The 17597-nt window shown below is 40.9% G+C and overlaps 1 protein-coding gene across 1 annotated transcript in view; it reads right to left on the bottom strand.

Moving 5' to 3' along the window:
- GRB2 (growth factor receptor bound protein 2) overlaps nucleotides 1-17597 on the bottom strand; it is a 49712-nt gene that overhangs the window by 10024 nt on the left and 22091 nt on the right. Inside the window, exon 3 of the mRNA XM_079323471.1 lies at nucleotides 527-624. Coding sequence (XP_079179597.1) covers nucleotides 527-624 — 98 coding nt within the window. The remainder of the gene's footprint in view (nucleotides 1-526; nucleotides 625-17597) is intronic.

Raw genomic sequence — 17597 nt, 5'->3', positions numbered from 1 at the left:
GAGGTCAGCCTGTTTTGTGAGGAAGGTTACAAATTACAAGTCCTGTCCAATCTTAACAGTTCTGTGATTCTATACTCAGGATGTGACAGACATACTACAAGTTCAGCCCCAAATACCCTTCACCTTTTGCAGAGCTGTAAATGCCATGATTTTTACTCTTAGCTGCTCAGTAAGTAAAACTGAGAATCATCACAAGAACACAGACATTCTTCCTGGGGCAGTGGTAGTGACATCTCTCTGTTAAAGGGTTTTCTGCTGGTTTATGGCTGCTAACCCCAAGGTTGCTCTGTCTGACCCTAAAAACACCAGAGAAAGCACCAGAAAATCCTCCCAGAACACCCTGCTATGCAGCTACTGTGAAAAGAGTTCAAACAAACACTACAGCCAGAGACACACAACTCACCAGCCATCCTTTATCTGTCCATACATTTGAGCAATCTGGTAAAAGTTTAGCAGAAGACCATCCTTCTGTTTGTGAGGATGCCCAGAGTAAAACCAAGGCAGCCTATCCAAAAGCTCTACTTACGGATGGGGTTTCATTTCTATGTAGTTCTTGGGAATGAAGCCATCTTTTCCATTGAGTTCTGCCTTGTACCAATTCTGATCACATTCTTCATTCAAAACCTGAAGGAAGTAAGCAAACAAAAATTAAGTTTGAGATACACTCAAGATATCAACAAGACTGATGAAGGTACCAGGTTATTCTTTACATTTGTGTTGAGAAGTTTTTACATTAATAAAACTAAACACATTCAAGCAGCAAATGTAGATGAACAAAGTTCCTTCTTTTTATCTTTTAAGGGGATACTTTTCTTGCTGTAATTTTAAACACGAATGAAAGATCAGGAGTCACAAGAGAGGAGCCACATGAAAAGATAGTTTTAAAATGCACAAATTGGTATTTCAAGGCATGCTTACTCTAAGAACTTTGATGCTTCATTTTCCATTGAATTTCTGTCAACTGGTACAGAGCAATAGGCAAGCCTGGTGCACTGACTGAAAGGGGTCCCTCCAATATTGTATTATATTCTGTAAGTAAAACCATGCTATTGTTTGAAACTACCCCTCCTCAAGATAATTTTGTGTTGGAAGTAAACACCTCAGAGAACCTGCCCCCTTCCCTTTGAGATTAAACACCACAACACCACTTTTCCTCGAGCACTTTATTTCTTCTCAGTTTTCTCAGGAGGATCCAACAAAAAGCTAGATCTGAGTTAATAAAATAAAAAAGCCTCAAGTCACAAAAGTATCACATGATTAGCATTGCCTGAATGCAGGAAGATGAGGAAATGCAAAGAGAAAGAAACATGAATGCAGATCTAGAGATTACATACTACACACACAGAGTATGGTGAAGATATCCACTGAACCCTCAAACTAACTCTTTTACTATGTCATTATGTTTCTTCATTTCAAGGATGGTGAGAGGAAATTAAAAGAGAAAGTAAAAGCAGACAAGAATTTTTAAGTGCATGTCCTATTCTTACAGTTGACAGGAGTGCTTCAGAAAATTAAACTCTAAAGATCGGTGCTTGCTGCCTTTCAAAAATGTGACACACCAACACTCTAAATCTGCCTCACTGCTGCTACCTGGGACAGAGAAAAACCTCAAAAACCTACTGAAAAATTACATGTGGCAAAGGAAAGGGAGCAAAATGTGACACTCCTCAGTGAACTACAGTTGGTAATAGTTACTTGGACGTTCCTTAAGTCCCAAGGGAAGAGGCTGATGGGATGTACATGCCCGGGTGCCAGCACTTCCACTGGGGAACTAGCACAGCAGCAGGGCCACATCTACACAACTCAGGTGAGCAACTTCACGGCCCATTTCAGGATATTTTCAGCTGAAGACGCTTTAACACTTAAAAGACCCCAAATAGTTACATGTGGATGGAACATTCAAGCTGTCGTTTGTGCAGCTACTACTCTGGGCTTCCATGCATTTATTTACCAGCACAGCTCCAGCGTGCACAGCAGAGTTCAGTCGTTTAACTGGGATAATCTGAGACAGGTCATGAGCAGTTCAAGCGTGGCTCTGAGGTAAGAGCTCACACATGGAGAGCTGCCCCGGATCAGCTGATGCCTGCTGGACTGCCTTGGAGCCCAGTGAGCTGGGCAGGGACTGATTCCTCCTCAGCATGATATACAGGGACAGACACCAGCAGGAGTTCAGGGATACTGAACAGGGATGGCAGAGATCAAGAACAGGGGTGTAAAAAAGTGAATTGCAAGAGACCAGGGAGGGTATGAGCTGAAACCCACAATTGTAACTCCGTCATATAAAGATTTCAGCACACAGTTTCCAAGAATCAGTAATTGGGAGCTGTTCTGTAACTCAAGCTGCCTTCACTAGAGTCCTGCACAATAGAACACAACTCAAACACAACATATTTTGATATGGTTTCTAATAAACCAAATCTTACAGAACGGTGTGCATTCCTTTATCAGAGGTATCCCCCATGAGCTTTGATAAGCTCATGTGCTACAGACTCATTTCATCACCATCAGAGAGCAGTTAAGGGATCTGTCAGTCTGCTCTTTTTTCAGAAAGAATGGGTAAATTGTAGTTTCACCTGAAGGACAGTGCCACAGTTTTGGGGCTTTGGCAGTGGGTATTAAAAAATTATTAGAAATTCTAATACCCAAATGTAAATTATTTTAATGAGTTTTATCTTGCTCTGAAGATATGCTAATAGATTTGGAGGAGCCAAATCACATCGGGCTTGGGGTACTCATTAATGCCTGGCCTGAAGCCAAATGCCAGCGAGGGAGCAGTGCTGGGGGGTGTATTAAAGCTTTGTGACCAGAGTACAAACCAGCAGATTAAAGGCACGATAAGGTAACTGCCTAAGTATCTGCACATCCAATGTGTACAGGGGACTTCTGCTGTAGTGATGAGCCCTCCACAGCTCCCTCCTCAGCGGCTTTGTTTGCTCCCAAGGCCTCTTCCTGCCTCACACCCAGGCTGGCTTTATCTTCGCAGCCCGTTGTCCTTTCTAGGATCATTTTAACGAGCTGTCACAGCTCCATTCACACCCTGGCAGGCAGCCAGGGATCCCTGCCCTGTGTCAGGGACCGGGGAGTTCTCACACACTCACCCTGGAAACACTCCTGGGTTCCCCTTTCTGCCTCTTCCAGAGAGAACAGAACACGCTGTTTTCTTTCCAAAGCTCCACGTTCCCGTGTCATTTCAGCAGGAGTCATCTCCACAACACAGATCTACAAAACCATTTCTTCTGACATGTCAGACATCCCTGGAGCTGCTCCCAATGCTTAGCCAAGCAAAACTACTTGTACTGAAGTGCCTTAAATTCAGGAGAACTTTGCAGTGACGTGCACAAGGATGGAATTCTGATAGTTCCTACGAAGTTATGGAGCTATTGTCATGAAAACTGCAGAACGGTCCTGTAAAATTTCAGCTTTCAAAAAAACCCAAACTATACCATCAACACCCTTTAGTAACTAAAGTTGCTAAAATATAACTAAAAAGTAAGTCAGAAAGAGACATAGGAATTTTGTTCACTGATGTATCTGTCTTTGATGTTTACATCTGACACTGTTCTGTTATTTTAAATCATAAATCCACTGAAATGAAAGAACTGACTTTAAGTAATCAAACCATTTTACCACAAAGCATCTTATGAAAAGCGCCCAGTAAATCCATCTATTATACCTCCAAGTGACTTCCAGATAATAAATCATATTAAAATTTATCATCTGGATATTAAAACACAGTGCTGTGCCTCTAAGAAAAAGAATGATTCTTAACTGAAATACAGTAAGATTTACCAGACTTATCAAAGCTACAAAATTTAATCTAAGTACCACATGAATCACTGGATTTTGCTTTGAATAATTTGCCAAGTACAAAATGAAACACAGATAAATTAAGTAACAAAATGAAACTTTAAAGATTTGCTGCTCCAAACTGGACAGCCTTCAAGGTCTGCAAAAGATCTGAAACACTTTTTTAGATCAGCTGTTCAAAACTGCTGCTCCTTGGGTAGGTCAAAACCTAAAGCATCCCAATGCCATGGACTGGGATCCAGTCAGGTCCGTGCCAGAGTGACTCTCCTCACTGAGAGGAGGAAGGAGGAAGGGTATTTTTATCCCTTCCATTTGCAGCCATGCTGCCATGTGATGTCCTCAGCCTGCAGTCAGCCCTGTTTTACAGCAAGAGTGGCTCAACTTTGTCCAGCAGTTTCCCAGTTTGATAACAGCTCTTATCAACAAAAGCCCATCTGTTCTCATGGAAATGCACAAGAGTTGCCCGGCAAGGCAGTTCCCAAGTCCCAGCAAGAACAGTTCACACACAGCAACCATCCCCAGCCACGTTCAATTTTACACCTAGTGAATATTTCCAAGCACAGCCTTGGGAATTCTACACCAGTTTCAAAGCTTTCAAAACCAAATCACTTTCAGGAAAACACAGGCACTAAATTGGAACATAACAAGCAGATGTGGCTCAGCTCTCAAGCTGACACCCATAAGCAAACATGAAACTAAATAATGCCTCGAATATTATGTGCTCTGAATTTAGCCAAATTAATCAGCATGCTATGGTTTTGGAGAGACAAATCCCAAAATATATATTTAGAGAGGGGTCTACATTTTGGCTGAAGCTCCTCTTTTTTCCTGAGCTCCAAAGTTTTGGGATTCTTGCTGTGGTAACTGAAACAGAAAGTAATACAACTGCTGCAGTAGCACCTGTTTTTGCCAATGAAATTTTTCTCCTCCACAAAGTCACACAGACAATGCCACAAAGAAAACAATGCAGTCTATTAAAAACATTCCCAAAGTCTGAAGAATCCAAGGAAAGCACTCATGGCACTCAAACTAGGGCAGGAATTAAAATTTATTAAGTGAACAAATGTTCCAAAGAGAGCTATTCTACAACTGAATTTCTAAGGCTGGAAATTACTTGTCCCAGGATGGAACAGCCCCTGGGAGCATGATTTTCCCCCTCAGAGAAGGTTTTAAAGCAGAGGGGTTTTCAATTCAGAGAAAAATGGCTCCTTTTCTGCTCTGAGAGTTACAAACCAGGTATAAACCAGCAAGTAAAAACTGCTTCAAGGGGAAACTGTCTGGATTCAACAAAGCAAGTTCACCACAGCCCAATATAAAACATTTTTGTTCTCTATGTAATAAATGGATAGTGTGATGTTGGCTCTAATGCTGAATGTAAGAAGTTCTGTTAAGATCTGGGGTTTTTATACATAAGTTTTGTCATGCTGAAAGCTGATCTCTGACCATGGGGAGGGCTGAAGCACAGACTCCAAGAGGAGGGATGAAGGAAGAGCTGGCTCAGAACAGTGACATCTGCACAAATGAGGGGAGGGTTGGCTTATCAATATGTAAGGGTTGTTATGGTGTGAGCAGTGTGTCTCTGGCTGCAGCTAAGCAGTCAGCACTGTCTCTTTTTCCTTATTCAGTCCCTTAGTGAGGGTTAATAAACCTCTTCAAATTTTTAAAAGTGAGGTGTCATTTCTCACATCTGCAAATTTACTGTAAATGGCACCACAGGATATTCAAATTCATCTCTTCAGGATCTTGCAAAGAGAACCCAAGATATGGCCTGGTCACCTGCAGCTCCTGTCTCACCCTCAGGCTGAACAAATGAATCCTCCTTCCTCTGGCTGGGTGTCACCAAGGTGGCTGTGAGGCAGGAATGACATCTTAAGGAAACCTGGGGAAATCTGCCCATCAAAATGACACTGTGACTCTGACCAGGCCAAATCAGTTTTTCTGTTCTTGATTTACTCATCATATGCAGTAAAGTCTAACTGCAAGCTTTTAATACAAAACGATACATTGGACAATTAGGGTGACTCAAGAATGCATAACTGCTAAAATATTTCAGTTTTTTCCTTAAATTCAATTTATCATGGTAACACATAGGAAATGCAAAATATCCACATTTTTCAGATCAAAACCTACAGTACCACATTTGGACATCCTTTAAGACTGTGCATACTTGCTCTCTAGGTAGATACAAAAAGCTGTGGAAATGCTTAACAACCACTGAGCAAATATTACGAAAACAGCTGGAGAAAAATTGTTCCTTAAATTGCACTCAACTACCAAGTATTATAATATAATACTTAAATAATGGATGTAGATTGCACTATAATGCAGTAATGTGTTATGGATCTAGGTTTTCATCCTCACTCTCCCCAATTCCCATTATCACTATAGAAACACTTCTTCCACCCACAGCTTTTTAAAGGCACAAGAAGAGCACAAAACACAAACTCCAAGTAATTCAGAAAGTCTGTCTCCCCACCACAATGAAATCCAGGGGTCTTTTTTCCCCACACCTCAGTGGTGCTTTTGTCAGAAGCCTTATTGAAGTGATGCAGCTCCAACACACACAGACTTTGCACAGGCACACCCACAGCCTTTTACCACAACAGCCATGCAGCTGGAAGCAGAGTCTAGAAGAGGAAATTTTGTAGCTTTTCAAAGCAGAAAGCTGGTGGTGTCTGGGTTACCAACTGCTGTCTTTAGTTTCTTTATGAAGAATTTATGTCTAAGTTATTTCCATTCATCTTGAAGGGACCTGGACACTCCTCCAAAGTAAAATATATGACAAAATTGAGACAACAAGCCAACAATAAAGTCACAGGTCAAGGCCACTCCAGGATCTAAGCTTCTCTTTCCAAACTCTAAATAATATTGCCCTCCATATATGCTGCACAAAACTATTCACCACTGGAGGTTTGTGCCATATAAACATTTACAGATAAATTCAGAATTACCTTAAACTTCTGAAAGGGTTGATAGGGAGAAGTAGCTGGGTAAGATTACAGGAAATGATGTTACTTTTAACTGCATGAGACAAAGACAAGTTGTTACTACAATTCCATGTAATATTTCACCATGCAAAACTGAAATCCATAGGAGAACTAACTAAAGCCATCAAGAAATCCAGAGTTGCAGTGGCTGGCAAGCACAGTAAAATCTGGTGTAACAGGGAAGACTCCAAAGAGAGGACTGGAGCAAGGAATTAGCATTAGATCTCTCACAAGATCACATTTTATATTTTTCGTAGGTAACACAAGAATACTTGAGACAACTTTATGTGAGCTGAGGCACAGTCAAGTCTGGCCACAAGGACAGAACTCAGCAGAGACTCACTCTGCCTCCCAGGCCTTGCCAGTCTGGTACTACAACATGCCCTCTGGCAAAAGTCTTCAGTTGTGAAGAGTTATTTATTAAGGGTAATAGGAAAAAGAGAAGCAAAAAAACCCCAAAAAACAATCTAGACAGCAATTCTCTTTCCCTATGGCTCACCTTTTTTGGTTCACATGGCACAAAGATGGTATTTTAAAGTATGCTGCAGTGAGCTCCAAAATGTCTAATGGAGATCCTGGAAGGAGTCAATAAAGTTCAAGAAACATTGACACAGGTCTTGCATTCCTTCTGTGTAGGAAGCTTTCACTAGCACAAACACATGGAGGTAAAATGTAGGAATGTGTGAGTTCTGCCTTTGCTCTTGTGGTGGATAGAGAATTATCAGCCCCAGTGACTACAGAATTCCCTTCACATTAATCTTCCCACTATTACCACCTGTAAAAAGGTTAAGCTGTAGATACCACAAATAGCCTGTTTTCAAAGAGATTGATGGAAAATCTCCCTAATAGAAAGCAGAGCAGCCTGAAGCAAAAAATCAGTATTAGTGATTTTACAACTCAAATAAAAATAGCTTTACAGAGCTTGGAAGTAGCTACAGCTCACATTCTAATTAGGCTTTCCACTTCTCAAAGACCCCCAAGTGTTTCCAAAACAGCAGGGACTCTCAGAAGTGATATTCATTTTATGTTCAGCAACTTTTATGGTACTTAAATGAACACTAATTCTGACAAACTTGATAATGTAAGGACTACTTCAACATTTGATGCTGCAAGGAATGCATGGTCTCATTCCAGTGCCTGATCAAAATGGAGTGCAAACCAGTAAAAAGCTTGTTAGCACAGCTTAAGCTCCACAGCTTGGCCCTGTTAGAGATGGGTAATACGATGGTTGGGTCCCACAATTAAGAGATTAATATTATGTATATGTTCAAAGAAGTTTTATTGCAGTATAAATACTGTGATTTGCTCTCCCCACAGTCCCCTTTCCCCTCCCCTTTTGTTGTTTTTGTTGGTAGCTGGAGCATTTGGGAGGAGGCACAGCATGGCAACACCTGACCTCCAACCAAGGCATAAGAAAATAGTCTCTACCACAGGACAGCAAGGAAGAGTTAACTGGCACACTTTGGGAAGGCCAGGGTTGTCTAATGCAACCCCCAGAGGTATAAAAGGGGAGCAGCCATTTTGCAGAAAGTCATATGCTGGGTTCTCTTTCCTTATTCAGTCATTCTGCTGTATTTGTTAAAGTTTAATAATCATTTTAAGTTTTAAATGTGAGTGTCGTTTCTCACAGCCCTAATATGCAGAGATCAGAATGCTCAGGGCACAAGAGCAGTTTCTTAAAAAGAGGAAGGGGAGTGTTGTTTTTCCCCAACAGACCAAGGGTCAGTTTACAGTGACTAAAGACCAGGACCAGCCACCTTTTATAACAAGCTGGAGTGCTCAGGATGTTATCACGGAAACAGAAGACAAAACATCCTTCCTTAATCTCAAACCAATCCAGACCAAATTTGGAAGCCCTGAAGAGCACAGCATTTGGTCACTTTTCTGTTATGCAGTGTGGATTAATTCTCTCAGGTACTAATAGGGATGGGCATTTGCTTGTGAATCAGTTATTCACTGAGGTTTTATATAGCATTGCTTAATTTAGGATTAAACAGGGTCCCAGCAAAACCACCATTGATGAAGCACAAACTCAAGAAGAGGTCATGTGCTGAAGCCTGAAGAGCTCCACACATTTTCCCTCTTTTTTTCCCTGAGGAAAGAAAACAACCTTGAATTCTGAGTACAAACCTGCTCTATCCGGGAAAGGTTCAAAATCCAAAACCAGACCCCAAAAGAACCCAAGTGCATATATGCACGTGTCTATATAAGGAACAGAGCACACACTGCCTTAAGCACCCAAAATAGACCCTCAATTTTGAGAAGAAAAATTTTGAAAGAAGTCTTTTTACCTACTGGTCAGAGTAAGATCTCCTGGTTGCTATTCCTATACCTGCTGCTAACACCAGTGCTAAAAATTCCAGGCCATCTTACAAGGGCTGTTTCAAGCAGCAACTTCAAGTTTAGCAACATGGACACCAAGCAGAAAAAAAAACCTGTTATCACATACTCTAGACTACTTGTCCAAGTACAACCAACTACAACCTTTCAGTCCTTTAACGAAATTGTGAGGATTTTGTAAGAGCTCTTGGCAAAAGTTCTGAGGGATGATGGCAGAAAGTCACCAGCAGAAAATAATAAAAAAGAGCTATCAAACATTTCAATGAGAGTTTCAGAATCATGTTGAGCTTAACAGAGAAACAGCAGAGATATCAGCATTGGGTTTGTGGCAGTTTGCAAAGTGTATCAGAATTACACATTTCTCACTTTCTGCACTTCTCACATTTTGCTGGCTCCCTTGTAAGGCAGGACTTGATCGTGTATCTCAAACAAAACCTGAAAAAGGTAATGAAGAACAAGCACTCATAGCACTGCTTGTCCTTTCAGAGCTTTACAATACAAATGAAGCTAGTCACTACAGTAAAACTGAAAATACCCTGGGGAAATATACACACCAGACAGCTCATAGGTCAGACATTCACAGCTTGTAAAATCCATCCCTAATCTGCTTTGTGTAACAATTTTACTTGAATACCCAGAAGTTGCTACTTCTATTTGCATGTGTCCTACTTTGTCCTGCTATCCCCCTCTAGAATGCTCTGCTGGAGAATGTACTTCTCACCACCTCAGGAGGAAGCAGATACACCTGTCCCAGGGACAGAGACAATGGCCCTGATTATCCAGCAGAGGCAGGGCCAGAAGGCAGAGCTCCTGGCTGGCTCTCCCACATTTGCCTTTGAACTCACCACTCAAGGACCAAAACATTCACTAGAAGACAAGGGAAGATTTGCATGAAGCACAGGATAGTGCACCACTAACAACAGCCCTTGATCACCTCATGCTTTGTACCCCAAACCTCTACAGATATAAAATTCTCAATATTCCTCCAGTAAAAATGAAAGAGAAAAAATGCTCAAATGATGACAGTTGTCCTTTCTGTTCTAAATGGAGGGTGTGTCTCATTACCTCTGCTACACTTCACTGCCCAAGAAACCACCAAACCCAACACTCCACTCCAGAACTTTCACTCTTACTTACTGCTTCCCCTAGCACACAAACTCAAGAACTTACCTATCACTTTTAACTAGATAGGAATAGTTATTTGTGGAGTGACATCCAGCAACTGCTTCATGTAGGACATTCTCCATTACAACCATTCTAATGCTTGTACACAACAGAGGGGCTGTGATGTATGTAACAGCAGGAAAAGTCCAAAAGGATGTTAAGGGAGATAAACTAATTATAAATACTTGGCATCCTGTAAAAATACCACACTACAGAAGGCACCTCAATCCCAGTGCTGGAAAAGCTGGGTGGGAGAAATGATGATTATTAGTGGGACAACCTGGACTTAATCTTTGATCAGAAATTTAGGATATGTGACCAAAGGGCAGTTTTGCAGCAGCCCTGTGGACATCAATGTACAGTGCTCTCCAGCTACAGCCTCCATGCAGCAAGTGGAAGAATTCCTTTGGATGGTGAGCAGGTATTACAGCCCTGTCTGTACAGCTCAATAGGAGGTGACATCACTTCTCATTTCAACCAATTTTCCATTGTAATGTTTGGGGTATTTTCAGAGGAACTGATACCAAGTGATTTATTCTCTGTCCTGCATTGGTGCAGCTGATTATTTCTGCCTACAATTCTCTGATAGTTCATTGATTGTTGTTGAACATCTTCCTGTTTTCACATTTCTCCAAACCATCATGACAGGAGGTGTCACCTAAATGAGGCCACTCTGCTTGTAAGACAGACTGACAATGGCAGTGGACACAGCTCAAGAAGCCCTCAGGGACCTCCTGTGACTCTTGTCCCATGCAGGATCAGGAGCTGGACTTGATGACCCTTGTGGATCCCTTCCAACTCAGGATAGTCTATGATTCTATGACAACCAGGATTGATAAGCCAGGATGGGTTATCACTGGAAAGTCTGAGTGACTAACAACATGATGTATTTAGCAAACCTGAAAGAAGTTAAAAGAGAAAATGTACAAGCCTTGCACTGATCACCAATCTGGTGAGGAGCAAGCCACATACCAACACTGCCTTCTACAAAGCAAAAATGGAGGAAAAAAATGTAAAGGTTGTCCAAAGCCCAACTACATTTCTGTGGGAAGTACAATTAGAAATATTATATGCTGCATTTTTAAACACACCAAGAAAAGGTACAACCCCATAAAGGCCTTAAAAAAAACTTACATGACTTCAAAGTACCAACTTTGAGGTTTTGTGTCTAAGGGAAGCAAATTAACTTTAGCTGCAGCTGCTGTTTTTCCCAGTGAAAAGGCAAACACACAAGCAAAGGGTCCTACATGTTTCCAAAGATCAAACCAGGCAGATTTCTGCTATTAACAACAGTAATGTAAGTAAGAGAGAGGTTAAAAAAAAAAAAAAAAAAAAAAAAAAAAAAGGCTTTCAGCACAATTGGCATACATTTACAGGACAGACAACCTTTAAGGTTTTTTTCTCTATATGCATGGTTTTGTTTAAACTGTTTTATTACAGTACTCAGTACACATTCATTTTACTCTATAGACAAGTTAACACAGCAATAAAAAAACCTTAACTTTGCTTCATCTGGTTTTAAAATTTAAAAGCTTTAGGATTCTATTAGCATATATTATTTAATATTGATTGCTTAATATATTATAGCATTGCAAATTTTACAATTTCTTAGTCAGAAAGACTTCAGGAATTATATCTGACAACTAATTATCTACAGGACAAAGTTTCCTAGGTTAATTACACCCAACAGGACATTGGAAAATGTATTAGAAAAAACTATGCAATACTGTAGTTATTCTGATACTACTAAACTTTTGTGTATCTCCTACTGATGGTCTTCAAAATCCACAGTTAAGTCATGCCTTGAAAGGCACAAAAACTTCATCTACTGAAAACAGAGCTATAAGGCAAAATCTAGTTGTTTTAAGCCTTTATTCAGGAATCAGGATAACTGCAGGATCTCTCACCACAGCCAACAATCAAACTGTTAATACTGACACTGCACACATCTTGACCTTGGAATTGACAACCTTACTTGGGAATTCATACTTCTGAGCAGGAATTCCTACCCAGCTACAAACTCAGAGGCCACACTCTCAGTTTGGGGGGGCTCCAAGTTTAGCAGCAGCTCTGTGAGTTGCTTTTTGCCATGGCTGCCCCTTCCATTTGTGTCCCCAAAGTGGGAACAGGCACTTGTTTAGTTCCCCACACTGAAGAACTGATGTGCAGGGAAGTTTAGGGAGGTGCTGTATTTCCCACCTGCCTGGTGGAAAGTGCAGGACACAGCTCTGGGAGTGAATCAGAGGAGATGGGAAGGAAAGGAACAGGGCAGGACTGCTGGAGTGGGCACTGCCATGAAGGAAACAGCCTTGGTTCCACATTCAAAGGACACAAAAGGCTTCTCCAAAATTCTTGCACCTCAAAACATTCACAGGCAAGAACAGTTGCACTTGCTCAGAGATTTAAACACAGCAGATTAGGGGAAGAAAGGGACAAGAGTTCAAGAAGGAGCACGTGGGTAGTCCTGCTCTGGGGCAACAAAAATTCAGAACTCACTGACTGCAAGTGGGAGGAAAGGAGTTGAGGAAGCAGGAGTGAGTGACTCAGATGAGACCTAGATATATCTGTGTTCCCTGATGACAGGCTTATTTGCACAAGTGCTAAAATTGTTTTTTTTTCAAACTGTATACAAGCTGGGACCTTTAATGGATAAAGATGGAAAGGAGAGTCAGGTCAGCCATACCTTCATGTGAGCCAGCCAGGTCAAGCTAATGGATCCTGACAAGCCACATCTAAAGATTTCTGCAGCATAGACAGAAAAAACTCAGACTTCACACATGAAACAGCTCTGAAGTTCAGGGACATACAAGAAATGCTGGTGGGCTCATACATCAAGTCTCTTTTTGTGCTTTGTACTGTCAACAGTGACAGCTGCTGGTCCTTCTGACAAGTTTAATTCTTCACAGGTTACCTCACCCAGGTGCAGAGCAAAAGTCATCCCTTCCATCCCACCACACACTGCAAAACTGCACACAGGAGAAAGCAGAGCTTTATGGTGTTGGAAATTACATGCTAATACCCGTGTACAAACCTCACACCTTTTGGATGTAGAACAGCAAGTGACTGCTAACTGCAGCAACTGAACAATCAGAATTAGACAATCAGTATTTATTAATTTTTTTTCACATCTAAGACCCACATGGACTTTTCTGCCTGTCTCCAGGGCATACTCTGCAATTTGCATTTGAAAGTACAGAAGAAGGGAAAGCCCATGTTCCATTACCCTAAGACAGATGCCCCACATGTCACCACCCCCCAGGTCAGGCCCCAGCTGCAAAGGCTCATCACTGGCCAATGAAGCTCAAGTTGCCATTTCCTCTTAGCACCAAAAATGTTTTACAGCTTCAGTGATCTAAGAATAGTATTATTACCATCTATTTGAACTGCATTTTCCCCAATTTCAAAATACATCCTGACAGCCCCATCCTGCATTTCAATCCCCATCCTACCAAGAAGAGTGAAATAAAGGGTGTTAAAATCTCATTTTGAGATGAAAAATGAAAACTACTTTTAAAAGGACCACACACAATTTTCTGAGCAAATTGCTGCAAAGCAACAGTGCCAAGAGAGGTGAAAACCCTTCCACGAACTACTATCAGTCTGTGCAAAGAAGCTTCTTTAAATACATACCTATAAAATACATATGCTTAAATAAAATATATTTCAAGATAATAAATATATAACTACATTTATAAAAATACATTTTCCTATTGTTGTTAGGATGGGCAACAGCAGTTGTACCTGCACCTTTGGAAAAGCAGAATTTAGCTCTGGCCATAGAATTTCCCAGGCTTATTGATGAAGAATAAAATTATATAAATGCTTGTGGGATGGAAGGACAAACATTTTTATTAAGCAGACTTCACAACAAAATGGAAAAGAATAACTAGGGATAGTTAGACCAGAAATAGTATTTAAAGTAATCCAGAAAGTCTCATTACTTTTCTACTGTGTTATGAAAAATCATCATCCAATCTCAGGGCTATATGAGGCGTTCAGATGCAAGGCTTACTGCAGCTGCCTTACACCACAAATTAATCCAGGCTTACTGCAGCTGCCTTACACCACAAATTAATCCAGGCTTACTGCAGCTGCCTTACACCACAAATTAATCCAGGCTTACTGCAGCTGCCTTACACCACAAATTAATCCAGGCTTACTGCAGCTGCCTTACATCACCTCATCAATCCAGGGCTTCAACAACTCTGCCTGCTAGAATTTTGTGCAGGAGTCTCTGGATCTTGTTTCCAGAGCCAACCCCTGCCTCAAAGGGACTGCAATCTAGGCTCTGCTTTGCCAAGAACCAAGTTCAGGAGAGAATAGAAGAAAAGATTTGTGTTTGCCACAGGAACAACTCACTGTGTTAATTTGAATTATCCTCCCCCTACAACAGGGGAGATATGATTCCTATCAAGTGTCAAAGTCAACGAATTCTCAACATCTTTATTTTTCCTTTCACCCTTGACAGCTCCTTGCTGAAGTTATTACCAGGAGAGTGTCACAGCAACAGCTCTTACCTCACCATCTATTCCCCCTTCCTCCTCCACTACCCCAAATGGAACAGGCTTGCTATCACTGAGCCAACTCATGCAATTCTTTATTCTTTGCAATTTCCTACCTCTCATTTGAAAAAACAAATACTTCACTGTTATCTAAAAATATATTAAAACATTGCCAGCAACTCAGCACTAAAAGCAAAACAACCATCACCACCCAGTGTGAATGCACAATAGAAGTAGCATTTTTGGTAAGGCAAGTGTTTGAAGAGTTCTTGAGAACTTCAAGAAAAATCACTCAAGTTACAAAAAGAAAGGGCTGCTTTGCCATCATGGGACTGAGCTAAATGCACAGCCCCAGGGCAGGAATGGAGACTCCATCCAGGTCAGCTTGGGGTGGCTGAGCCAACTTGCATGGGATAGCACCAAGCACAACTACTTTATATCAAATCAAAGACAACCTTACCTTAAACAGGTAAACTCCCACACAAGTCCAAAAAAAACCAAGCCAAAACAAAAAAAGCCAAACCCCACCAAACCCTTGTGGAGTTCACAGTGGAACTCTACAAATGTCTGTGGTACCACACAGTGACACTGAGCACAGGGTGTCCTGTCCATAAAGCTCGGGCACGTCCCCAAGATAACTCCACCAGCAGAGGTTGTCAAAGAGCTCAGGCCAGCTTCTCCCTGTATTTTCTCCTTCCAGCCATTCATTCTCACCTCTCACTCTCCACTCCCATGCTGTGCTGGCCCAAGTGTTAAAGGAGTTAGGACAGAGTGAAAGAAAATACCAAACATAATTTTCAAAGACTCTGTTTTTTCCAACTTGTTAAGTCCCAGTGAAGTTTGGTTACTTGGGTGAATTCTGTTTCCACAGAGCACAGGAATTACAATTAGGAGAAGCTCAAGTGCTGCCTGTACTGCACAAAACAGTACCACTAAGTCCTGATTAGAATCAGACACTCCAAGCAGTTGGGAGCTCCAGGCAGCAACTTCAGTGATGTTCAGCATTGCAGATTCTCCCAAAACCAGGTGTAACAACAACCACCACTGTACAGAAAGGCACTGTTTAGATGACCTATAAAAATGACAGACCAAACACAGGAGCAGAAGGAACTTGCTTCTTTCTATCCAGCTTCAAAGCACTATCTCATCTTTTCCCCCTTCTCCAAATATAGTTTCAGAATGGGAACTGGCAATACACTCCATGCTCAAAAATGACCAGCAAAATACTCAGAGCAGTATCCAAATGCTTTCAAAAGAATTCCCTATACTATCTAATCTAGAACTCCATCAAGGTAGTACAATAAAGTCTCAATTATCCTATAGATCTGTTCAAACAGGAGGTACAATAAAATACCAGTCTTTAAAGACAGAGAATCACATTTTCAACTCCCACCAGCAACTGTCCTTTTTGCTTCCTTTTCATTTCCAGGCCTGAAGAAGCAATACCACCTGTTTTCATAATTGATGCCCAAAACAGTGTAGAGAGGACAGAGCTTCCTCCCCAGGTTACAAAGAGCTCTTGTAACCTTCAAAGTCCACCTGACAATGTTTGTTCAGTAAAACATGTTAGCCCAGTGCAGAAGTCTTCTCTGTCACAAACTAGAGTTAACCCTTTACAGTCAGTGAAAACTGAAATGACTCAGCAGTAACTGGAGTGAAGCTGTAGATATGGAAAAGCAGGAAATTCTGTGCTGCATTTGAGTTAACCCTTCAGTATTTTAACTACCCAGCTACATATTTTCCAGCATCTTGCATTAACTTCTTTGTTTGTGTAAGAAGATGAGGAGACACACCATGAAGTTTTATATTTTTGTGTGTCAAAGACTGAGACAAAGCTCTGCAAAATCCCATTTTGTTTCAGAAAAGCTAGTAAATAAAACAGTTCTGACCTATCAGGAACTAAGAATTTCCCAATCTTCTGAACTGTAATATCCACAACTAATTCACCATCGTATGTGAACTGCAACCTTTGTAACTCAAAGGAGTTGATTTACCCATCATTTTAGACTGTCTGTTAAGACAAAAAACCCAACATACCTAACCAAAAAACACTCTGAAACAACAAACCACCACCACAACCATAGTGTATGACTCCAAGTAGCAAAGTCTTTGAGAGCTTTACTATTTCAGGATAAAAAAAACATTTAATCTGAGGTTTGTAGAACACACCTCAACCACATTTTTCACTACATGTTTGTAGCTGTTGAAGAAAGGGTTAAAGCCAGGACATTTTCAAATCTAGAGATTAAGTGTAATGAGATCAGAATAATAAGATTACCATAATCTGCCTCACACACATAGCTAAGATCAGCCCTAATCTCTTCATTTTGAGACAGATGGAAAAAGCATGAAATCAGAGATAACAGGAGGCCAATTTCCTAGAATCAGCAGCTTTGCAAGGTTCACCATTGCTGTAAGTCAATATTTTGCTAGATTTGTACCTATTTAACCAATTCTAACACAACATACTGGAAAGGAGAATCAGATATCTCTAAATCTATACCACATAAACTGTAATACATCAGTGTAATTTTAATATATTGCAGAATATTAAAGATTAATTTACTGAGACTGCAGCCAATAACATTTCCAGATTCTTTAGCTGGGAATGCAGCAAATAAAAAGCAAGCCATATAAAAAACAAAGACCTTAAAACTGCACATGACCAGAGGCAGCTCATTGATTTCTCCTATGTAGTAATTTGCATCTGTGACCAGTCTGACACAAAGCAGTCACAGGAAGGGTCAGTTTTAATCTCCCTTTAAGACAGATGTTAAAGAGATGCAGCATGGAACCA

Source organism: Erithacus rubecula (genome assembly GCF_903797595.1).
Source record: "Erithacus rubecula genome assembly, chromosome: 20".
Classification (NCBI taxonomy): domain Eukaryota; kingdom Metazoa; phylum Chordata; class Aves; order Passeriformes; family Muscicapidae; genus Erithacus; species Erithacus rubecula.
Note: the sequence above shows the minus strand (reverse complement) of the source record. Positions and strands in the feature narration are given on the sequence as shown.